Source organism: Echinococcus granulosus, assembly GCF_000524195.1.
Source record: "Echinococcus granulosus chromosome Unknown EG_S00091, whole genome shotgun sequence".
NCBI classification, from domain to species: domain Eukaryota; kingdom Metazoa; phylum Platyhelminthes; class Cestoda; order Cyclophyllidea; family Taeniidae; genus Echinococcus; species Echinococcus granulosus.
Window position 1 is genome coordinate 22,046 of NW_020170471.1, and position 25,546 is coordinate 47,591.

Below are 25,546 nucleotides of genomic sequence, written 5' to 3' on the forward strand. Positions count from 1 at the left end.
TTCCTGCTTGCTGAGGAAATGACGCGGCTGCCCCTTCTGGTCCGGTTGGCGCCATTACTCCATGCAAGGCACGATGTCATTGCACACTATAAACAGACGAACCGAGGCCATCCCGTGTCTTTGACTTTGTGGAACACCTGGATATTCAGCTCCGGCCTGCATCCTGTCCCTCCCTGTGCACAAGTGCCTTTGTTGACCCACCTTACCAAGCAGATTGGATAAATGCATCCACGTCATGATCAAAAGTGGTAGATTCTTTGCCCTCACCTCCAATGTTGCGGCTTCACAAATGGAACTTTCCAACTACTTCCACGTCGCAATCATATCTTGCCAGTTCTACAGACGGGAATCGAAAAGTAGGAGAGGAGAAAAAGGCAAGGGAGGCAAAGCAGTAGCAGCTACAGCAGCAGTCAGAGGAGAAACCGGCAACACCCAGGCCACCAGCGTTGCCACTCACTGTGATCCCTTCCAGCTACACAGAAACATCCTAAGCCTTGTAAATCCCTAAGGGATGTTTCGTGATTCGCCATACGAGTGGGCACATCATCTCGTCGTCTGCCATGTTCACTATCGCCAGTTTCGCTGTGGCAGCGTCTGGCGATTTGGTCGCAGTCATAGGCAGATTCAGCACTGCGTTCTCCAAGGCAGTAAAAATATCTTTTCTTGTCTTCTTTATCACCACCGATAAAGAGAAGCTCAACCCTTGCGATTGCTCCCAAGATTGCTTTATAACGAGAGAGGGAGCTCAGTTTCATGTGGACCATTAGACTGCACTCCATGAGGGAAAGGGAAGGCGACATTCCGTGATGTGTGACGTGTAAAGCCAGTAGACAGCCCCAGCATCTCATTGCAAAGGACTGAACCAAATCGGTGACCAATCACCCTTCTCGCATTTCCAAAAACAGATGAATCAGCTATCCGCTCGATGTACGTATATAGTCTACAAAATAGACAACTTATGGTGCTATTTGGAAAGCGCTGAAGCCTACACTCTCACAGTGATTCTCACGTCATTGCGGACAGATGTTGCTGTGACAACGGTGGCAATTGTCCAACACTTTCACTTCAACTGCTCTCCCACAAGTGCTGCACCGCATGGGAGGGCGAAGATTCTCAGCTGCTGCTCCAGTTTCTGCTCTTGTGACAGCTCCTGCTCCTCCAGCTGCCATCGGGATGAGAGCCCATGTACCTGAGCCCCAATGGTGTAGTTGGAATGCAGCTGAGACATCAAAGGTCACATGACAGAAAATGAATGATACAGCTATGGCTCTGGTGTGTGGCTGCAGACAGGGGCAATTGAAGATACAATCAAAGATTACAGGAAAGAGAAAGGTGTGATACTTTTCCCATAAATTTAGGCCCACACACCCGCATGTATGCAAGATCAATGATCCACACTCTGGCTATTTCACACTTTGGCAGCAGACACCACCTTAAAAGAAGTCTTTGCTTGAGGAAATGCACGAGGGTTTGTGGAGTTGAAGAAGATACACGCCGCTGATTATGTGGATCCACAAATCATTCTAACTGTCATTTCGGTTAAAACATTTTTAATGATCTGTTGAAGATATGTCGCTTTACCTCTTACTCGGCATTACCATTCCATGTTGCGCCACTTTACTGCATCCAGTCATTGCCACAAGAAAAAGTAGCAACTTGTACAAATAATTCACTACATTGTGCACACTCCACAAATGAGATCCTCCCCAGTTGAATCCATTGCTGCGTCATACTTTCCTTTGATCAAGTGGCGATGTATGGCACACATTTCAATTTCGACCTGGCAGGTGATTTTACCATAGAGCGGGGTAGTTAGTCATCGAAAGGCGCCTTTACGTGTTTACGGTTGACATACATGATCCACACCAGGCTGTATCAGTTAAACAATCGCTTAGTCTGACTCTTTGTTACGCCTCTCCCTCTCTCTTTCACTGTCACCTATTGATAACTTGAGTGGAATAAAATGCTTTGTCAAATGTGCCTCAACTCTTTTGTCTATAGCACCATTCACTGATCGTGTGTCCATATGCAATTAAAGCGGATGTATAGTAGACGTCTGTAAGAGATGAGCATTCGTTTTTTGTACCGCACCCTTCCATAAGAGGATGATGCTGTCGATCACTTTCAACCTGTTGGTGGTAGAGACTTTTGTGTGCAGAATCGCATGAGGCGTACTTGGCACGAGATGATTCTCGTTTCAGCCCAAATTGAGTCATCCATCTGAAACTCTTCAGCGGACAGCTAAGAAAACGGCAAGGATGTAGCCTTAATTCATCCGCATTGCTTATAGCCAAGAGGAAATATGCTCCATTTGCTACGACATTAATTTGTATCCAGTCACCTGTCGATGTGGAAGTGGAAGAAGTCAATAGTGGCGTGTTGAATTTACCCCTTTCATTCTGATTGCAAACAGCGATAGGTAGATTCATTCGAGCTGGACGTCATTCTGCATCAATCGCCATTCATGGTATTATTAGTGTTAAAGCAAGGGTACAACTATTTCTCCTCTCCACTTCGTCGCAGTCCGTCTTTGCAGATCAGTTAAGCATCAGCAGTTCTTATAGAGTGTGCTTCAATGGAAAGTGGCGACCACTCTCCAAACAGTGCTCCCAAATCAAATACTTTTTGCACGGCAGTTGACACAGCTAAGGACTGCGATTCGTACACATCTGAGCAGACTGGTGCATAGAATCCGGGAGTGGGATGACTGCCAGAAGTAGAGTGGATAGGATCTCAATACCTAATCCATTGCGTAACTTTATGGGGTCGTCGGCCATCCACGGTAGCCGTCTTCCGTTTGCGTAAAGAAAAGTGGGGAGTGAAATGTTTAAGTGGAGTGGATGGCCTAACTGCAGACACCGAAGCATTAACCGAGTTGACCTCGAAAGACACGTATTACCCTTTAACTAAAGGTTGAAGACTTAAGACAAAGGAGACTAATTCCCCTACTCTATTGCAATCATGAAGATGGGGTCTAACATTTTCGGCTATTATTTGGCATTTAAGATACAGTTGCTTTTTATTTCGTGCTAGACTCGGGTTTCAATTTCATTCGCACAATGCAAATCAGGATAGATCCAACTTTATTAATAATATACCTTTCTGTTCGGTTGGAATGAATGGAAAAGAGGCACTGACCAATCCACACTATTCTCATTCCAGCTCAAATTTTATCCAAATCCATAGACAGGAGACAATCAAATGATCGCAAACTGAAAAAGGTAGATTGCTGGCTAATAAAAGTGAAGAGGATCAAACTTGTGTTAGACTAGATTTGACCTGCCTCCTCAAATTGGAATGAATTTTAAAGGCGGAATTCATATTTAGTTTCACACTGCTACTGTGACTGCAGACTGCAAACGCCCTCTTCTCCACTTAAAGTATGAGCGAGGAGGCTCAATTAGGCAACTCAAGACGCCGATAATCACGTGATCAGCCTTAAATATTGTTGCCTTTGAGAATTCGCTGTAAAACTTGACATAATTATGACTATCTGACCTCACGGTGCTCGTGGTTAATTGTGCTGAGCATTACGCAATGGCGTACCAAATGGATGACATTCAGAAATGGAATGATGTAAATTACCAGCCACCATGTGCAGTATGAGGAGGGTATTTTGTTTGAAATGTTCATCAACAACGCGTACTATTCGGGTTCACTATGATACGGGTGGTGTCACCTACTTTTGCTTTTTGTGTCATCCATCTTTGATCCACTTCTGCACCTTCGCCCTGAACATTGGGATTTTGCTTTGCAGTGAGAGTGCTGGCTTACCTAGTCTAAATTGATAAATTTGGCCCTTCAAATAATACTGCCAAAGATCTCGTGGGTCAGACAACTTACTATGCCGTGAAATTTGAATGTTAATGAGTCGATTGGAGAGGTGGTTTAATCTAGCTTGCGAAAAATGTGACCTTTTCCAACCTATAGATATATTAATAAATATGGTTGCTGCCAAAAGGAGTTTTAACGAACAAAGGATAAGGGTAGTTTAGTTCGTTAATGAGGTGGCGGGTGGAGCATAAAGAAAACATCCTTCAAGCATCAATGTAATTTGGTGGGAATGGGAGTTAAAGTTAACAAAATATTCAATACAGGAGTTGAGCGTTAGAGAAATGTTTACCTATAAAAATAAAAGTGAGTAAAATGATGGCAGCAGTTAAAAAATCTTGGCAGAATTTGTACATTATCGAAAAGTACCTGTATGTTTTATGCATCTATTCAGATGCTACGTAAGCATATTAGAGCAAAATCATCACTTTAAGATGTCAGACATTTTTTAAAGCAGACGAGCATTGCCTTTGTCATTAAACCATTTATTTTAAATGATACGGTTAAAGGTTAAAATGCTCGTTTCTCAAAAATTGTACTTGAGGCAATGTCATGAAATAGTGACAGAAATCTAATAGTGGAACCAGCACACTTTTTAAACAAGCGTATTTTTGCGCTGTCTGCTAAATAGAATTCATGAAACTAAATAGGACTAAGAGCTTTCTCCTTTTGTGCCAAATTGGTCTCATTAAGCAGGTCGACATGCGACTACCTGAGAGCTCCCCCCACACTTAGTAATATAGGGCTTTTTAGCCAAAAATATTTAACGAGTGTTTTGAGCATTTATTGTATAGGAATTCGTTTAAATGAAATTGGTTTCGTGAATATCATACATAAATATTTAACAACGCAAGGTCAAATACTGCGAAGGGGCGTTTCAATTTCGTGTGTACCGATGCTGGTGGGCGTTTCGCTAATGTTAGTTATTTGCATGCTCCGTTTACAATATGCTTTATTGCATTTCTTTTTCATCATTTTGTAAGCTCTAAGAAGTGTTTCTTACCTGCATTTCTCAGTTTAGTGCTGCGGAATGAACTTAAAAGTATAGCATTCAGTTTTAGAGGCAATACAGATTAAGGTGTTTGCTCCCATCTACGCAAGTAATTTGGCGGACTAAATGCTTGGTTTAATCAGATTGTGTATGTTGAAGTTATTTTTGGGCATTAGGAGTGCATAGTCTGTTGAACTTTCTGCAACTCCAGAATAATATAATGCAGTGTCAGTGTTAAATAGTGCTGCCTATTTTTCGAAAATACCACACATCTGTGATGGTGCGGGCGCATCGGAGTATGGGTGTAGAGACCACTGCCTATTACTAGTAATCGCGTGTACAATTTGGAAATTGCAGTATTTGCTGTCAGAATTTTGCACATCTTGGCATTCGTTGGCTCACTCCTTGCTTATGATATTGTGATTCTTAAATTCACCGCTTGGCCTTACCGCTGTTTCTGGTCTGATCTTTACCTTTAGGTTTCTCCTTTCGCTGTTCCAAGCGATCTCTGTGGGTAACTCCTAATCAGATGAACTAAGTGCCAGTAGATTGAGGTTTTTTGCAGCCACAATCATGTCTTGATGAAAATTACGCCATGTCCGGTTACCACGAGCTGAACGCTGCCGTGAACTAGGGAGGTAGGCCAGCGCCATCGCGCAACATCGATGTACAAGCTCTAGATTACACAGTCAGTGACTATGTACAATGCTAATATGTTTGAATGGCAAGGAACTTAAAATAGTCGGACCAGTTGCCAACGGCAATCGCGCCTTTGGGAGACGACGTTTTAAAATGTGTTCAATGAATCGACTGGGTCCCTTTCATACTTAAGGTATCGGAGCACTGACGTTCGAAAGAATCAACACTTGGTTGTTGATGATCTCTGGTCTATTCCAAGTGAGAAGGATATTGGCAGCTTCCTCGTTGAATTCGAAACAGTCACCAAATTGAGAGTGGATGAAAAGCTGCGCAGAGGCTTATTGGATTTCTTCACTGCAGAGGCGCTCCACATTGTTCCCTTTATTTTTAGGCAGGAAAGGGAAAAGTCGCTACAAGACATAACTAATACGAAAGCAATCATCTGGGTCCCATCGAAATGGCAAAGTTGGCCTGCTACCTTCTGGTAACGCAACCTCATTCGCCGCCAAACGAAGCCAAGACGACTTCTGCCAATCGGTCCTGACCCTCGAATTGTTTTACTTGGGGATTCAAGAAGTGGGTCTATTACTTGATTTTAGCCTGCAGTAACAATGAATTAAAATGCCTTAGCAAAGATATACCTGATTTGAATGCTTTGCACTTTGGTCTTCATTCATTTGCAAGAGCGAGGTTTCAGAGAACGTCAACGTCATCTGCAATGCCTTTAACAGCTAAGCTGCTTTTATTGGTAATATCACAACGAAAACACATTTTATACAGCTGAGGAAACGATTTTCGTGCTATGAGGCTGAGAAGAACTTCTTCGTTTTGACGCGTAAACGTCTCGGCTTTGTTGCTCTTGAGGGTGACAAGTCTGTGGGGACAGCCGTCTTCTATCACACTGCCTATCTGCGGTACAAGGGTTGAAGTGAAGGTGTACATTGCCAAGAAGAAGTATGCCTCTTTCCTAACATTGTCTTGTTTGTTGGGTTCGCTAGAAGCGTTGTCCATGTGTAACACCTCGATATTTTTCCATAAAGTGTTGGTGTCACGTGTAATTTTAACGTAAGTTTATGGGGAGGTGGACTTACCACTTTGAGACACAAGCACAAATGTGGCAGATTTCGCTACGATGCATAAGTTTGATTGACGTTGAATTAATAAAGTCATGGCATGGGTTGCGCACGCATTTTAAGCCTTCTAATTCTCACCATTTTTAAGAAGTGTGGAAAGTGCAATTGGATTCGGTAGCATTAAGTGCACTTTCTTTGTGAGGCAGAGACATAGACAGAGCAGGTAGTGCAGGGACTCCATTGTGATTGACGAAAGGCTAGCGTCTGGGTCATGAGTTAACTTTAACCCCTTAGCTGTGCTTGAGTCACCTACAGACTGGGTGAACATGCACCCAAGTGGTGGAAGTAGCAGTGTGTTGCGACCCAAAATGAAGACCGCCCACTATTCATCTTAGCCGCTTAGTTCAAGAGCTCCTTGGTTCTTTTCCATTATCCCTTACCTGCTCATGTAAGTCATTCATTTTTACTTTAATCATCACAATAGTTGACGAGAAGTAGTCACTCATCTGCAAGTCTGTACATGCCAACCCTGAAACCAAGTTTGTTGTCAACCTAGCGCACCACAGACATCTAAATAGGGAAGGAGTGGCAGATGGTTTCGTAGGTGTTCTTAAATTTTATTAAAAAAGTGTCCCTGATTTGACTAAGACTGATAAGAACAGGAAGAATGCCCGGGGTCGGGGATGTACGGTTTAGGGGTCACCGAAGAAGACAAGATGAACTTCCACCTGTAGCTGGGCACTTCCACGGTTATGGAAGAGCTGTCTAGTTAGTTGATAACTTTGCCAGGATGTGAAAATAGGGTCGAATTTGATCCCGGTTCTTCCCACAGACCGAACTCCAACTTGATGTTCCGTTGAAACAGTCGTGTAGAATTGTGCTGTCCGCGATTTGTTACCCATGCCATTGAAGTGCTTTGAATTGCCTGGCCAATTTCAGGCAGTTAAACAAAGATGGAATCGCGTTGAATAATCACTTCATCCGACTATGTGAAAAACTGATGCAGCCAGTGCTCATTCGTGACACTTTTCATCACAAAATTTAAACAGAGGTGTTATTTTAAGGAGTCACAGGTCATGCAGCAAAATGCCTTACTGGGTGACTACTGTCCTTTTCCACCTTGTCAGCAATTTAGCGTCTGCTTTCACCCTACATTGATGGTGTACTGGCAAGACTCAACATGGAAGCAGTGGTCATCCATAATGGAATCCTTCATTTAAATGGTGCAATTCTCTATCCACCATGGTGCGTTCTTTGAAGGATCGGTTGAACTCGCAGACTTTGCAAAAACTATTCGTGAACCAACTCCAGTCTACTCCACTAGATTCCCTCAAATGTGGTGAAACAGATAGTAGGTGAATTGCCGAAGCTCCCCTCCCTCCTTTGCATCACCTCAATGGGATATTTCGTTTTGTGGGTCAGTTGTACTATTGTAGCAACTTCGTGTCCTTTGGGCACGTCGACTTAAGCAAACCAACACCAGGGATCATGGCTTCGGCCTTGTGTTCGCACTCAGACAGGGAGGAGTAGACTCATTGCGCCTGCAATGTCTTCTTCCACTTCACCTCCACACTGATAGGTAAAGTCGTGTCGTGCCAAGTCACAGCCGACTTTATAATGATGATGAAGAATGCAAATGAAGGGGGTTTATTTTACGATGTTTGCGGTCTCAGTTGGTAGCTAATTTGTTCCAGAACAACGACTCTATTTGGATTGGAACCAGAAGTGCTTTGCACACCTCTGCGGGGATAAATTATGGTGGTAAATGTGAAACTACCCTTTTTAATGTTACAAGATAGGGGGCGCAGTGATTTCCAATTGACGACGGAATAAACGTGGAATGATAATCAGCCTTTCTATGGAACCTACCTCTACATCTGTGTTTAGGCTGCGTCTTAGGCTAAAGCAATAGGTCAAAGAACTACAGGAATACGACTTCATCATACGGACGACTTTATCCAAGATGACGTCCTCTCTCTCGCCTCAACGACTGACACCCACAGACCAAAAGAGATGTTTGGATTTCGTTTTTGAGTGTCAAAGATGATACTGCTTCTACTGCTTTACTTCCACAAGGGGTATACCAATCATCTTGTCAGGACATTAACGTGCCATTGCAAAATTCGCAAACTCATTTCTGTCTTTCAAACTTACATTTAGAACAAATTTGCATCTGATGAATATCACGAGCTCAACCACTCATGTTAGATGGCTATATCTTCATTAAAAAAGGAAGCAGTAGACACCTTGAATGACCCATTCTTCTGTTCTATCGTCGACCGCCCTCCCTTCCCCAAAAAGCAAATGTAGTATAGCAAAATATTCAACAAACATAACGAAAGGTCCAAATGTGGATGAAAGCCTAAAATCATCAAGGTATTGGGCAATAAGAGAGATTTAAAAACTAACTACCGGGCGATTAAGCGAAATCGAGATAAGTACGAGAAGATTGATCAGGAGGACGCAGTTAAGCCTAAATGTGCACATTTATAAATGTAAAAAAAGAAAAACGGGTTCCTCGTCATCGTCACAAGTGCTCTAGTAGAAGGATACATTGTCAAATAAACCAGAGTCAAAAAATAAATCTGATGTGTTGCGAAAGGAGTTGGCATCACCACTTGAACTGCTGAAAACCGAATCCATCGCCGATGGATTTTTACACCTAAAATATTATGCAATAAAATATAATTTTTGTGAAAAATCAGGTAATTATAGCAATCATGCGTGTATGGGGTTCTGTGCATATGCGTGGTGTTCAAACCAAGTCGACACCACTAGCATTCTATAGGCATTATTCAGTCATTCCATAAAGTGAAAGTCAAGAAGCCGAGATTGTCAGATGTGTTGTGGGTCAGGTATACCAGATGCACTAATCAGCGATGATCAGACAGTAGCTTGTCAATGAAACCACAAAACCTCCCATCCACTGGATACCTATAGCTGCCGCATGGCCATGCCTACTCGTCCAGACAAAACACTTCGATACTGCAGTTCTCAATGATGGTCAGGAGACTCTGCGTTGAGTCAATACATGCGACAAAGGTGGAGAATGGCATTTATTTGGCAATCGGTAGCCGCACCACAGAGGAAGTGGATTCGACAGTGTCAAAAGGGTTCAACCACAGTGGAGATTGTTTCTTCACCAGTGCTGCTTTGTAAGGAGCACCGACACACCAGCACTTTTAACCATCCGTCGCGCACAGCACACGCTTCATTATGCGTTCAGTGCCAAGAGATACTTTGTATCGCAGCAACAGAACTATTTGTACAATGTAGTTTGTCTGTTCTAGTGATTACACTTAAGAATTGGGTCTGGCTAAAGGGTCCTTTGTGCCATTACGCATTTTATATGTCTCTGTGCATTTAAGTGTCACTCCTTTTACCGAAGTAAGGAAAGCGCGTGTTTATGTCCACTTCTTTTGTCAAAATTGTGTATAAAAATACAATCCAACATTTTCACGCCCTTCTCCTACCAAATAGCAAAAACATACAAGTCTTTGGACCAAAAATAGTATCCAAATCAACCTGAACACTCAAAGCGTCAGGCCCGATGGCGATTATCCATGAACTGGTTTCAGACCTGCAGCAATTGCAAGACCTTTGCTTTAGTCATAAATAAGATAGTCATTAAATGCAACCATGCTGAGCATTAGGAGCAACACATGCCAGCAAATCATACCAGACCTACCATTTGTTAACAATGTCGAAGGCAGATGGGAGTGGTGAAAGCGGCCCTGAGCCACCAGATATGAGATTGAACTCGTTCAATTGGAGGCCAACCTAAAAAGGCCAGAACCAGGTGTCCATCAGGTGTAATTCATCTTTATTAATGGGGTTCAGTGCCTAGGCAGTGCAACCCACGCAATATCTGCATCAAGTTTCGCATCCTTCATCATTCAGCCCACAAACGGAAATGCCATCTCGGTTTGAAGGATAGGCGCTCTGTTTCTTTTCACAAGTTATTGTCGCATCGAGCATGAGAACGCCACGTCAGCACCTCCATCACGCTATCACAGCCTTGGCTTTGGAGCTACGCCAGCTTCTTTATTACTTCGCTCTTTCTGGCAAGGATGTACTACAGCTCCATGGTCACATTGAAGGCGGACTGAGGGGAACACAGCAGCGCTCCTATTTCTATCAACTTTGGGATATTCTCGAGGAATCGACTACCAAAAACACACTCAGCGGAAAAGCCCTTACTTTAGAAGAGGTGTAATCATCCGACGGCCCACGGAATCCCCAAACTCCATCACTCGTACCAACACTATAATACACAGCTTTGCCTATCTTGCCATACATAAGATATTTGAGTGTTTCCCTACTACTCTCCAGAATCCACTCTACTCCATCATGTCCAATTTGACTTTTTTTTAAATTCCGAATCGGCGAGACCTTAGCTACTTACATTTCGCAGTGTTATCACCCTCCAAACGCTAGCGATCATTCACCATAACCTACGACTCAAATCACATCTCCAAGCTTGCACATGCACACATACAAACGCACAGTGGCGTTTAATGACCTACCTTAGTTAATTGATCAGAGAGACGCATCTGCATTATGGGCAGAGGCGGTAGGTCCATCATTCCTCCCAGCCGCTTGACTTCATCGCGGAGCTTTTCCAATGACTTCCACTGCGCCATTGCTTCTCGCAAATTCTGTAAAATCAAAGGTAGACATTTGGAGAGGTAAAAGTGGATGGGAAGAGAAAAATACAGGAAAATAGTCGTGGTAACGATAGCCAGCCAATATAACTGCGACATAACAGCCACTCACTGTGATTCCTTCTAGTCTTGCATACACATCGTCAATTTTGCCGACCTCGCCTGAGAGGCCTCTGACCCGTTGCTTGAATGCGTCTATCAGCGTGTCGCCCACCCCAACTGTCGTCTCCAGTTTCGCTATGGTGGTACTTAGGGCTTTATTCGCTGCCACGTTCAGACGCAGTACTGCTTTATCCAAGGCATCAATAAACTCATCCTTTGCCTTCTTTTCCAACCTCAACACAGGCGATTTTGACTTCAAGGCGGCCAAGTGACGAGGTAGGTCATCCAACTTGGCTTGCAGCATCAGGATGTACTACATGAAGGAAAGGAGGAGGCAGATAATCTGAAAAGCAATTTGCTGCTAATACCACGCAATCTAAGTGACACGATTGTAACGACTCGTAGCACAAACAACCCACATAACGACCAAGTGTGTAAAAGTAATCAAGTCTCCAACGTCCCCTTGTAGGCCGTCGCATATGTGCAACACAGAGCATCATTTTAACATATCACATCCAGCGAAACACGTCGGGATATGCCCACTTCACCTACTCAACAGAACAGCATTGAAACAGGCATGATGCAACGAAGGAAAGTAGAGAGTTTGTCCTCTACGGATGACCATTTTAACGAGACTATTGCGGTAGACATTAGCATGCGAAATCGTACATTTCCTCGTCTTGCACGTAAACAAGCCGATGTAGTAGTTCCTCGCAAATGATATCTCCAAATTACCTCTACATCCAAATTTTTGCAGTATAGGTACACAACACCCATCTCAATAACTCAACAAGCTAGTTACATGCCTTGCATACATCAAAATAAAATGGTGCACAGCAAACACAGGTCCCCACCAACGAACAATGGGCTACTCATTAAAACTGTGCTTAAGCATGTTTCACAACTTGCATGAAAAAGAGAAACTTGCACCACAATTTGAACGGCACTAGCCCTTACATTGTCGCGATGGTTTGCACGACACTGCAGACAGATGTCACGGTGACAATGGTCGCAAAATTTTAACAGTCTAGCCTCGACTGGTGCCCGACAGGTGCTACAAGGTATGCATTTTTCTTCGAGCCTCTGGTAGTCCTTCTGCTTGGCATTCTGCGCCTGCTCCCACCGCGAGGAGTGGAGACCGTGCTGCCCACCAATGTCATGGCTAAAATGCAGGACAGTTGCATCAAACGCCACCTGATAATGAATGAAATGCTCTTACATGGCTGTGAGACTACCGCTGGGTGAGAAACACCCCTCATACTGATATTTTTCTTCTCATTCCCAACATTTAGGTGATCTTACTTTACTAGTCTATAGTGGTGTCGACTGATTAGAGACTGGCAATCCTTCTGAATACCGAAATGGCTTTGGCATGACCACCAAATACAAACTTTCTCCCAACACTTTACTTCCATTCAAACTCGTGGAAATAAGCTGCATAAATTTATCCACCTCAAAAGTCTTTCAAGTGTGTTTAAGACATCCCAGTATGAACGGAGATATCTCTACTATCCTACTCTCAACTTCTACGAGATAATGGCAAAACAGGAGCCTTTAACGGATTACTTACCCAGTTTCCGGTACATGCCCGGCCCTTTTGGACATCTCATTGGGCATAAAGGCTTGAATTTCCACCAGTTCATCGTCGATTATGTGCCAACGAGTAGAGATGGCCAATTCAGCCGTCTCAGGTCGTTCAAACACCACCATGGCAAATCCTCTGCTGGGACTAATACCGCACGCCTTTATTGGACCCAGCGTTGATAACGCTGCCCTCAACGAATCCGCCGTCGTTTTGTGTGAAATGCCACTAATGAATACCCTTTGGCACTCCTCTGGAGGTGATGCAGGTACTGAGGCAGATGTAGCTGGAGGTGCAAGTGGAGGTAGCGAAGACGACTTAGTCCTCGACCTATTTATCGACTGCTCTGCCGATGGGGGCCTAGAGGCACCGCGTCTGCAAAATGTGCACAAACCATCTGTAATTAATTCAAAAACTGCAATGAATATTTAAAAGAGGAATACAACGCTCCACAATTCACTGGTCTATAGCAGATGCGCATTTGTTCAAATTTTACATGGGAGCAGTCCAAGCTACACCTGTTTGATCCTCCGTTGTCCCATAGTGTTCAACCCCACGTCTACACTGCCAGCCCTTCCGATCTTCAACATTTATATCTAAGTGAGTCTGCAGTAAGGCTGTTAAGGGTTGTTTTATCACCAGAAATGTCTAGGATCACCCAAAATGACTGAAGACGCTGCGGTTCAAATGGAAACAAGTAGTCTCTCATCCACGAAGGTCATGAATTCCCAAAGTGAAATCGGGGTTCCTACGGGGAAAAAATATGAAGGACTTAATTTCCCATTAATTCGTGGTATTCGCAGGTAGTGGTGGAGCTACACAATGAATAAAGTAATTGCCCAGTAAATAGAATTTTGCTGGTAAGACCACTTTCCCATAACCTCATAAAATCACACGTCACTCATATGTGACATTGGTGTTACGTAGGGAAATTGAGGTATCTGATGCAAAGGCGATGCTTCTGTCAAAACTATAGGACCTTTCACAATCAAGTACAGCATAAAGACGTCTTTTTAACCAAAAAACACGATAATGTAATGAAAGAAATACTTCTTTTTGGCTGCATACTCTTTCACTTTAACCCTTTTGCTGCAGACAAACTGTATGGGTTGGGAAATGGCTTTGAGCACAGAACCCTCACTCTCAAATGTAACAAAACTAAATGGTTTGTAGGGTAAAATAAAGCAGCTCTTTACAGTGCTATAGCGTGAAAAGTGATCCCTCAACTGTTTACAGTTCGTCCTCGCCGGGATACCGCCAACGCAGATCTGCTTACACGTGAAAGCATCGCGGGTGATAATGTCGTCCTCACAACTGAATGAGGACCTTAATGTGGACTTACATTCACTCAAGTAGAAGAGAAGAAACCATTAAATATACCTGCTTTGATAGTCATTTTCTTGCCATCCTATCCCGTATGTCAGTGACGTGTTCTCAAGTGCGGCAGTTAACTAAATACAGTAAAAGCAAAGCTTATGTCGATGAGTCAAAGGAGAAAAACTGATTCCGAAAAAGTGGCAAACTTCGATTGTTTATGTTAGCTACCATCGTGTTTTTTCCCATCTCACATTTATTCAGTCAGCAAAATGCATTTGATTTCAAATTATTGTCATTTAGACACATAACACCTTCCTTACTAACTATATAAGGCGGTTGCATGTCGTGCAGGCACCAAAATAAAAAGGGCACATCACTGAATTGGCTGCACTTAGACAAGTATTTTACACTTTAAAAGGAAAAAAGTTAACCCACATACCGTTGCCATTTCCGACTGATGCTCCTTACCACGATCCTGTTGATGACCGTGCTTTTGGTCCTCTTTCTGATCCTGCCTCAGATTCTGCTGCTGCTGCCGCTCCCAGGCAAGCTGATTGAGTCGCACTATAACATTGTAGTTGGGACGCACTTCTGCCACGTCAAACGTTCCACGACAGTGGATGCAACTAGCAGTCTTGGCGTTGGCATTAGACAAGAGGCAGGGTAGCAGGCAGAATGTGTGCCCGCATGGCAGGCTATAAGGATCCCTTATCCTTTACGGCACAATGGAAAATATAAATCAAGATCGGTGGAAAAGGAAATGTGTGACAACGTGACCTTACAATCAGACACATATACACGCACGTTTGTGAAGTCAATGCTCAACACCGTGGCTATTCCCTCTACCACCATATGCACCGCTGTAAAGAAAGTCTTTGAGGAGAAGTATGAGGGATAGCAGATTTTAAGTAGACACACAGATGTGTTATCACTGGCTCATGGAAATCTGCACGTTCATTCTTATTGTCATTTCATACTTTGTCGAACTCTACGATTCACTGCACGGACCTCACAGGATCCATTGTTTATACTTCCTCCAAACAGTACGATTAAATGGCCTGCGTCTCTTACTCACAGCTAGTCTCCCAGTCTCCGTCTTCCTCGACATGATGAATAGTAATAATTTGATTATATCAAGATGAAAATGACATTTTACTTTAGCCAAAATCCCTATGCTGAACCACTCAGTAAACTACACAGGAGATTTCAATCACACGCCGAATATATAGCATGTTAATTTTTACGCAGTGTTATCCCATTTTACTGCATCATAGCATTGTCACAATAAGAAATTGTTTATGTGCAAATAACTCACAATTTTTTGCAAACTTCGCAAATGAGATCCTCGTTAGTTGAAGCCATTGCTAGTCCACACTTTTCTTGGATCAAGTGGTGACGCGCAGTTACTCTACACAATTCTGCACTGGCAGACACTTTTGCCATTTCTACTGGTCAATTCTTTTGGCAGTGTAGCCAATCAGCGCAATGCGTTACTACAGTTCAGCCAGTATTTGTGCATGCTTGATCGCAATCGACACACATGTACTACACCTAACAGCCTAACTAACTACCACAACCTCCTCACTCTCCTTCTCACCTTCGTTGCCACTTATTGACGCCTAGGATGAAGAATGAAGTGCGCAAGTGATAGCGCCTCAACTCTACTGCCAGTTACACAAGTTGCATTGATAGTGTGTCTGTGTGCAACCAATGCGGAAATATGTTAAGTGACCGTGAGAGAAGGGCAATAGTTTTCACTTAGAAACACCGCAAAGATGGATGCTAACAATAGATAAAGTGACTGAAACACCTAAATATATCATCTGACAACTGTCTGACCATTTGTGTGGTATTCCCCTGCCTTTCTTCGCACACCCTTTTATAAGTAGTGTCACATGCACGTGTTCAAGTCGAATCTATTGACCTTCACATTAGCACAAAGTCACATGCTTTTTCGCTCTCCCTTCCCCTTTTTCCTTTTTTTCCCTAAACGTGTCTCAAATCAAAGCCGAGACGCTCTCTGCAAATTCACGATGATACTCAATTTGATCTACATGTAGCCACAAGCTAAGGGGACAAATAATTCCTAAACCACCATATTTACATTAGTGCATCTACTTCCTCATTAGTATGAATACAGGCGTCGTTTTACACCTAGCAGTGAGATAGGAGTGGTGAAAGACCCACCACTTCATCAAAAGTGATGAGACTGAAGTCGGTCAAATGTCAGTTATCATAAACATTGGCAGATCCTAGCATCCGTTAGGTTTGATCCATGCAATGAATCCCATGCAATGCTTTCGTAGTCGTCTCCTTGTACACAGTCTGGGCCACAGATAACAGATGGCATTGCAGGTAGGTAAGGCGAACGTAACAGTTCCTTCACATTAGCATCTTGTCCCAATGCATTCCTCTCCAATTCTCATATGCAGGTGGGTTAGACTCATTGCAATGACCTTGGCGTGATCTTCAAATACCTACTTTCATCCACCATCCGCGCTCGTGGGTGGGTCTACCTTAAACTACCTCCACTTGAATGCACAATGTCAACAGTATGGTAGGAAATGTCACTAGGATTAGAGCAGAAGTGAACTATTCTACTCTCTTGCCCCACACGAATATGATCAAACTAGAACACATAACTACGTTCATGTATGTTTGTCTCTCTTGATTCTCCAGTTTTCTGCCTACGTCGGCATTCTTTATGCCTTTTCAATAGTCAGCAATTAGGTATCTAAGCGTTGCCTTAACGAGTAGGGATTTCTGAGACCTTCCAAAATGAATCAAGACACTGAGGGGTCAAATGAGAGCAGTGTCTCCTCTGCAAAGGGTACGAGTTCTCAAAGAGACATCGCAGCTCCACTTAGTTGACGAGGTGAATAGGTCGTAGTGTACCTACGCAAGATGTAGAACGAATGCCCATAATAGGGAAATTTGGCCAAATACCCAATGGATGTAAAAACAAGTAAAAGGAATGGCTACATCTCATGATCGGGTTAATAGTTTACTGGACATTTTGCAGTCAGTGCTCAAAAGTAAGGCAGCACCTATCACTTTATGCATTAAACACAAGTCGCTGCAAGTCTTCCCACTGACTGATAGGGAATGGGTAGAGGAAAATTATTGTTGACTTGTTATAAATGTAATTCTACTTGTTTTTTGCGTATGTTTCTGCTAGTAGGACTTCCTAGATCTTCACTTTATTTTATCTAAGTTCACAACACTAACCTACAAGCCTGTAATTAAGGCACTTTCCTACATTTTACCCTTAAAGGCCATTGTTGCTTTTGTGGATTGCTGGTTTAACTTTGACTACAACTAATGATTTGATTGTAATTAATATTGCAAAATAGCGATGTTGGGGAACAAGTCTACAATTACGACAGGATGAAGTCATTCTGCGAAAGGCTGATAGGCGCGTGTCAGTGTATAAAATTTGATAAGGGGGATATGTTTCTGAGACAGATGACAGGGCTTAATTGCACACTTTGAGAAAAGCGCGAATATCAAATTCCGTGACTTTTCAAGGGCTTAACATAATAGGTTGCCTGTGGTTTATCGATGCCCTTGTAAAGATGACTTTGTTAAATGTGGCATTGTTTCGGTGAGCTACGTATTCATGATGACCTACTGGATCCGGCGTGTGACTGCAGGGATTGACTTCATTCACAGATCAGTATACACTAGCCTACCTTTTGAGTCTGGTAGTCACCCAATCAGTGATTTGTGTTATCTACGGCTATGAATCAGCTTGTCAATTTGGCGGCGCTGAAAACAGCTATGGATGATAAATGTACTACTTCACCACCTCCACGAGCGTGGATTGGCACATTTAGTGCTACTCAGAATGTCTGGCAAAAGTGACACTAAGAATGTGCACCCAGCATTGATTTGATTATCGCCAAGATTGGTGATAACACCAAATGTGAGTGAGACCCTTATGTGGAAATGTCACGGTTGTCTTATCAAATGTTATTAAGTGAAAGACGTGGGGAAAGACAAGACATCGGATAGCAAACAGTTCACCCAGTTATGGGGAATCATTCAATCACCACACCTAATTGTGACCTACCACCTTTTTATGTTATGGTTTGAAACACGCCCCCTCCACATGGCTTCTTACGTCAACATAGCTTCGACTGCAGACGCATTTCGGGGATTGTTCTAGGTCTGCAAAATCTGGTCTACTATTTGCTTTATTTAATGTATAGATGATAATTCAGGAACACAAAGGTTGATCAGTTGACACAGAAGCTCTCAATTGGCCTAGTTGAACCAGGCGTCACAAATGCGTGACATGTGCTCTGCGTAGGTCTGCTTTACTCGATTTCTTATTTACCTGTCGTTCTACTTGCTCAGCCACTTCTGACTACTCACTAGTGCCTGTCAACACCTTCTAGCTATTAGCATCTTCAGGAGGAACTCATATCCTACAGACCTGTTGTTCTATGGTAGAGAGTACATTTGATAGGTCTGAAAGAGAGATGAAAGAACGTTGTCAATAATCTACCAACGACTTCCTTCTGTAATCAAGACAAGCATCTGATTTACACGTTTCCCTTCACATGGGTAGCAGCGTCTCAATACTTACTCATTAAATACCTCAGAACTGACGAATTTGCGCCACCCCATTTCTGACTTTCAAACTGTCCTTGTAGAGCCAACTCACATCGCACGTGCAAGCTAGTACAAGATTTTATAAAGCACTGAGATCAATTATCTCGGAAGGATAACAATAAACTCGCAAGGTGAATAATGCGCCATGGAGATAGGTCAATGAGGAATGAGTTAGAAAGTACTTTCCATCTTTGCCCCCATCCAACCAACCAGCAGTCCACATCAGCAAGTTGTCGCATATCCAGATTGTCATTTTCAAGCAGACGGAAAGATGGATTCTCCTAGGAAACAAACAGCTTTACATCTACAGTTGGTAAAAACAAAAACGCAGCTCTACCACTTGAGGTGCTTGAAGGTGCTCTCACCTGCAATGAACTTGTCACTTGCCTCAAGTGGCATATAGTGGCTTGTTACCCACACAAAGAATAGACTAAATTCAGACCCATTCTCTGTCAATGGTGGCTATTCCTTGTCAAGTTATGCTACATAGTTTACAAGACGTTATGTGCTTTGTGAGTCATTTCAAAGGCTGCACTCGTCTGGCAGCATGCGGTAACAAAGGCACCACTTTTTCAGCAGACACACCCAAAAGCAGCTGAACAGCTACATCTAAACGCTTACACGGAACACTTCACACGCAGTTGACGTGGTGATGATGGCATGCTTGGTCACTTGTTCTTGTTACTAATATGCTTCTCTGGTTTCGATGTCAAAAATGGCCCTAACACCATCCACCGTGGGTGTTTCATAGTATGGCATGGAAGAAAGCAGCTAAGTCAGTCTGTACCGAGTATTAAGACGAGAACTTGGTCGGGGATGGCGCGGTAATGATCGAAAGAAGTTGAGGGTAGAAACGGCCACGCTTGGCCTTCCGCCAGGAGAGGTGTTGAGCATGCCTGCACCCTAAATAAAGTATTTCGGTTCGGTTTTGTAAGAGCCGCATCATATAAACCAAGAGAAGAGGTGAGGTCCCGGGAATCCTCTTAATCATTCCAAGAATAATTACCAGAACGTCATCCAAGCAACATTTACAAGACTTCAGCTTAATCAGAAACAAAAATTTTGAAAACGGCTTAAGAGAAATGTGATATTAGACAAGTAGCGTCGAATTTATAGGTGCACTTAATACCCTCAATCATAATCATGGGGCAATGAAATACGAAATACGACATCCGAAGTAAGAAATCAAGCATACCCCTGTGTACTGTTTGATTAACCTTCACATTGGTGGTTGTATCAGATAGAGCAAAGATCTTCTGGATATTCTTCTTACTTGATGGAAGTGGGAGATCGTGAACATTCAACTGATGATCAAACTCGTGAACACTAGAAGGCGCTGCTTTTCTGCCAATAAAAGCAGGAAGTTGTTAGTTCCACTAAAACATGCTTTACAGTGCTGCAATGACAATGGTAAGCGGAGCTGAAGATACAGTGGCACTAAAATAATCCCAAAGAGCCAAAATGACTCAGAGAAGAGACTCAACAAATCAGCAGTCCGAATAAATACCGGCCTACTGTGCAGGAGGTGCCCATCTTCTTATTTGTCTGCAAATTGAAGTGTCGCACACTGACGGAACCACCTTCGATAAAGTGTGCACAGTCAGCCTTCTCCTAAGTTTTACGAAGGCAAAGCGTTCGACACTTTTGCTTTGCAGTCCTGCACAATGCAGCGTTCGGTAACGGTACCATCTCAGGCAGAGTGCTATCACAACTGACCCTCCATATATTTTGGCCCCAACCCAGCCACGTACAGCTTCACTCGAGCCTTTGTCGCTTTGATCTTGGGCGAAATGAGGCTTTTGCTTTGAAACACGCACTAACAACAATAATAATCTCTTAGTCTGCGTTCACCCTAGCCTAGCCTACTCAACCTGCCTACCGCATCCTCTAATTTTCCATCCTTACATACGTCTGCAATGCTTTCACGTTGAGCTGAATTAACTCCATTACCACAAGCCTTAAGGAATGGAAACCTAAACCACATTACTCAAGACAACGTTTTCTGCTTCCTAAAAAATAAGGTGGGTGAGTGAGTGCAACCGCCACTTCGTACCCAAAATTGAGCTCCAATGTCACACCAAGAAGTGAGTTGCGAGAGTTGTGAAAGCGACAACACTCCGTCACCCATGACAAGATTGAATTTGCTTAATTGTTGATCAATTGTCTATTAAAGAACATCATTTACCTTCAGCAATGTAGTTCGAGAAATTAGTAGTCCAATGGTTTGAAGTCATGACGGCATCACCTCTCCACTCCACCCACAATCTCCACTTAACGGTAATCTAATCAGCAACCTTAATCAGCGTCTCTCAAATGAAGCCATTTTCCTCCGCAGAGGTAATAAATTCTTTTTCATATCCTTTAAAGAAGTCGCTACATCAAGAAGTTTGTGCAATGACTTCTGCTTTGCCATCATTTCTCACAAACTCTACACAAGGAATAGAGAAAAATGGGAGAGAATAAGTGACAAGAAACACAGAGTAGTAATAGCATCGGCACCCAGGCCACCATCATCTCCACTCACTTTGATCCGTTCCAGTAACTCGGATATTGACGAATAAGTAAGTGATCCGTCTCACGAGTGGACTTATCGTCTCTTAGCCATCCACAACCACATTCGCCAGTTTCACTGTTGCAGTATACAGCGTCTTGTTCGCTGCCATGCGCAGCTCTAGCAACGTGCCCTCCACGACACCGAAAACAAAGCCATTCGACTTCGTCTTCTTCTCTAATGGCGCGAGGATCCCGACCCCCTCAACTACTCCAAAACGCAACTTCAACATTGCTTTGTGGCGAGACAGAGGGCTCAATTTCACATGGACTAGCAGGCTGAACTGCATGAAGGGTACGATAGAAAGCAGAAAAATTACTTCAAGTGATGTATTTAATTTTCCAGCACCTTAGGTAGATGGTTCAACTAAATCTTGTCACACACAGGCAAATACATATGTAACAACTGAACAAATATTGAGAGTTCTTGGCCAGTGGTAAATCGCATTTACTGAATTTACTGCAGCTGATGGATCATCCCCCAACACCTTGAATGCATACAAGTAATCAAGGAATACGGGTGACCTACGCTTGAATGCAAATTTCACTGATTCTTACACTGTCGCGGTGTTCGTCATAGCAATGTGGACAGATTTTGTGCTGACAATGATAGTGAACACTCAATTCTTTCGCTTTCACCGGTCTCCTGTAGGTGCTGAAAGGAAATTTTCGCCAGTCCTTTGTCCAAGCTCGCTTCCATTCGACACCTGCTGTTGCGACGAGAGCAGAGCGCTTCTCCCCAATGGTGTGGTTAGGACGCAGGTCAGCCATATCGAACATCACATGACAACGGATGAAGAACGCTGTGATGGCTCTGGCGTGGGCCAGCAGGCAGAGCCTTAAGCCGAACGTTTGCTGTAGGAATCACTCATCCTTCTCCACACATTCGAACATACGAACAAGGTTCACTGATTTGCTGCATAGCAATATGACCACTCCTTTCTTGTCTGGCATTGTGACCTTGAATTTGAGCACACACATATGTGAACCTAGTACCCAACAGCCTAGCTATTCCGATTTGCCCCCACAGTTACCACTGTAAGGAAAACCTTTGTCTGAGGAAATTTGGGAGTCACAGAGGCGATCTATCGCAGGTTTATTTGAGGTCATATCTCCATTCTAATAGTCATTTCAAACTTTCTTAAACATACACTCTACTTAGGAACACTTCAGACTCCTTGGTTCACTCCTACAGAAATGTTCAGTTCTCTGCCTTCTACCCTCCACCTCCAGCCTCATGATGGGCAGTAACAATTTTTTTATGTCAATTTATGACTGCGACAAATGGCTGTGCCAACCCTCACGTTTGAATCACTCGACACTCACAAGAAAAAAAGTTAGTATTTACGCAAATAGCCCAAAATTTTGTGCCCACTTCACAACTGAGACCCGCGTCAATTGAGGCCATCGCCTCGCCAAACCCGCCTCTGATCAAGTAGCGGAATGTAGTTCACACAGCGCCTCAAATCTGGAGGATACTTTTGCCAATTCTACTTGTCAAATTTGATGGCAATTTAAAGAATTACTTTTGAAGCAATTGTATAGATCAGCTAACTGTGGTGTCTTCAGTGATCGCGCACCTGACGCTTGACGTACGTGGCCAGAACCAGGCCCTGGCAATTAAACAGTCATGCATTTGGCATTGTCCAGCATTAACTATTATTTGTTTATTTTATACGCCTTGTAATCTGTGCGAATTGCTGTAAAATTACTTCAGTAAAGTGTTTTGGTTCTTTTTTCCTGTGCTTAGTTTAAACAGAATGAGGTTAAAGACGTAAACATCACTTTTACAGTGTTTTAAAATGCAGCATGATAGATTACCATTTCGTTTATAAAATTCTTAACGTTGGTGGCTTGGTTTATTGAAGTGCTTCCCTGGGTAGCCGTTTCCGGCTACCCTAAAAGATCTTATCAACAGCGAACCACACTGGTATCCAATCACGCTCCCAAAATGTGCACCTACCTGAATGTATGCATGATTGTATGAAGTGATGATGGTTGGTTACTCTTAACACTGTCAGATATACTACTGCTCTCCCTCCGCGCACATACAATATCCTACTGCAAAAAACTTCAGTAAAATAATGCGAATTTTTTTCGATTTTAGGCACTTTTTTTTACGGAGTCAGATTTGTCCCCCTAACGAACGCATTTGTATTTGAAAATGATGACTGCTGAGGTAAGGAATCTAAGTGCCCGTCTCTGTTTATCCAATCAACGTACATATCGACTGTTACTCGCTCCGCCATTTCATCATCTCTTCAGTGGCACCACCCAATTTGAGTGTGACGGAGGAGCCCCGAAAACAAAGCGAGGCAATTGTTGTGTACGAATGTGTTGTATTTGCGCAATCCTCCAAGTAGCATATTCTTCACTACCTTCGGCTTTGTGATCAGAACGCTTATCCATGTGCTCTGAGCTTTGACAAAGTATCACTTTTACTGCCTAGTGTTTTTTTTCGATTGGTGTTACAACTTGAAACCTACTCGATATTCTCCGTTGTTTATATGCGGTTGTGGAGGTGATGTATTATCCATAGCAAATTCCGATGCCTCTGATCTACTGCTAAATAACAAAGGTAAGGCAAGTTTGCAATCCACTGTTTGTGAAGCAGGATGGAATGCAAACTAACATATGTACTAGTGTCCTAATTGTTGTTTTATGCCCTTTTGTTTCATGTTGGAATAGAAGCTTTCCTAGGTGGTTGGTAGATATAGTCTGTTACTCTACAACAATTCTCAATGCGGCTTCTAGAGATACATGAATTATCATTTCAAAGGCCGCGGTTTCGTGGTTATGTAAGCCAGATGCCTCAAATTGGGTGAACATTCCTAATGTAAAACTTACACCTTGTGTCACATTAGAACGTTAAGGGTACCAGCATGTTAAAATTTACCACTGAACAGAGTAGAATGTGAGGCCACTTCTCAGTAACGAAATACATTTTGCCATTAGTGTTAATGTAATTGACCATCTCTTTCCCTGCATCTGCATTTATTACGTAAGCCTACACAATTCTGAAGTCTCGCTTTAATCAAGTAGGTAAATGTACACATTGACGCATTCTGTTAATAGCAGTTCTAGATATTAAAATTTCGCTTTTCGCGGAACTAAACAAAGATGAAATTACTTAAATTGCAAACCGCAGATTACAGTGAAATTTAGTAGATATACCTCTGCTCATTTAAAAGCAGTACATCTAATATTGGTTTGCCTCGCCTTTTAAAGATACCGCTTTCAAACCTTTAGCTTCATCTAATGAGTAGCAGTTGAGGATGAATGGATGAATAGATAAATGGGTATAGGAAGGCTATAATGAATGTTTACATATGCATTCACTTATATATACAGAACGAGTGACAATTTTCTATGGTTTTGGGATAGGTACGCACATAAAAATAGTCACATCTCCATGCTTTAAGACTACGTAGTTTGCAGCGCCAAAAGAGTGGGGAATGATTTAATCCCAGATCTGCCTATTCCATTTTTTTATATTTGCGTATTCATCAGCCAAGTTTCTTTATTGACATAATAAGGCTGCACTTGATCTCAAAATTTTGCGAATTAGTAACTAGCATAGTAATCTATATCTACCCACTTAATCACCTCACGCTTAAGATGTAGTTCCATAACCTGGTTTTCGCTACTATCCTATTTCTCTGTTTCTCATCCGCTTCCATCACCATGCGCTCTAACTCCTCTTCCGGTAGACGATCCATGCTGCAGATCGTGATGTTGTTCTGTTTCGGCGGTAAAAGTGCCTGCTGTTTGGAACAGAGATATGAGCATCACACAGATAATTGAACATAGGAAATTGTGAAGAGGAGATGGATTCAAACGGCCAGGAAGCTCTTTGTAGAATGTGCAAAAAGGTAGAATAATACATGAAAAAAATGAATCCTTTGTTGTCGCAAAAGTAGAGGTGAGCCATTTCTAACACATTTTTATTTATCCATTCAAATGAACCTGTGTTTGCGTTTACGCACGCCATTCAGAACATGTCGACATCACAAACACACTGGTGGATAAAAGTGGCCAAAGTACCTGCCACTTTGACACACCGCCACTTGGTCATAACAGAGCCCATTTGTAACATCTGCAAAAAGCTGCGAAATGTCTACAGATAAAAATGACCACTCTATTGTGTGCATGTACACATGTTCAAGTCAACATCATAAAT

General features: G+C 42.8%; 2 protein-coding genes across 2 annotated transcripts; both read right to left on the reverse strand. All coding sequences in view use genetic code 11, as the record gives it.

Annotated features, from left to right (window-relative positions):
- Positions 1 to 9,072: 9,072 nt before the first annotated feature.
- Positions 9,073 to 15,642, reverse strand: EGR_07930 (Heterogeneous nuclear ribonucleoproteins A1; the record flags this gene model as incomplete). The annotated part of the gene is made up of 10 exons (XM_024497179.1): positions 9,073 to 9,196; positions 10,223 to 10,314; positions 11,061 to 11,192; positions 11,311 to 11,613; positions 12,258 to 12,462; positions 12,871 to 13,257; positions 13,933 to 14,196; positions 14,263 to 14,333; positions 14,639 to 14,912; positions 15,515 to 15,642. 10 exons carry the CDS (start codon positions 15,640 to 15,642, stop codon positions 9,073 to 9,075), a joined length of 1,980 nt encoding a protein of 659 aa, XP_024348377.1.
- Positions 15,643 to 21,743: 6,101 nt separating this feature from the next.
- On the reverse strand, positions 21,744 to 25,357 carry EGR_07931 (hypothetical protein; the record flags this gene model as incomplete). The annotated part of the gene is made up of 3 exons (XM_024497180.1): positions 21,744 to 21,854; positions 23,853 to 23,965; positions 25,063 to 25,357. 3 exons carry the CDS (start codon positions 25,355 to 25,357, stop codon positions 21,744 to 21,746), a joined length of 519 nt encoding a protein of 172 aa, XP_024348378.1.
- Between the last annotated feature and the right edge of the window lie 189 nt (positions 25,358 to 25,546).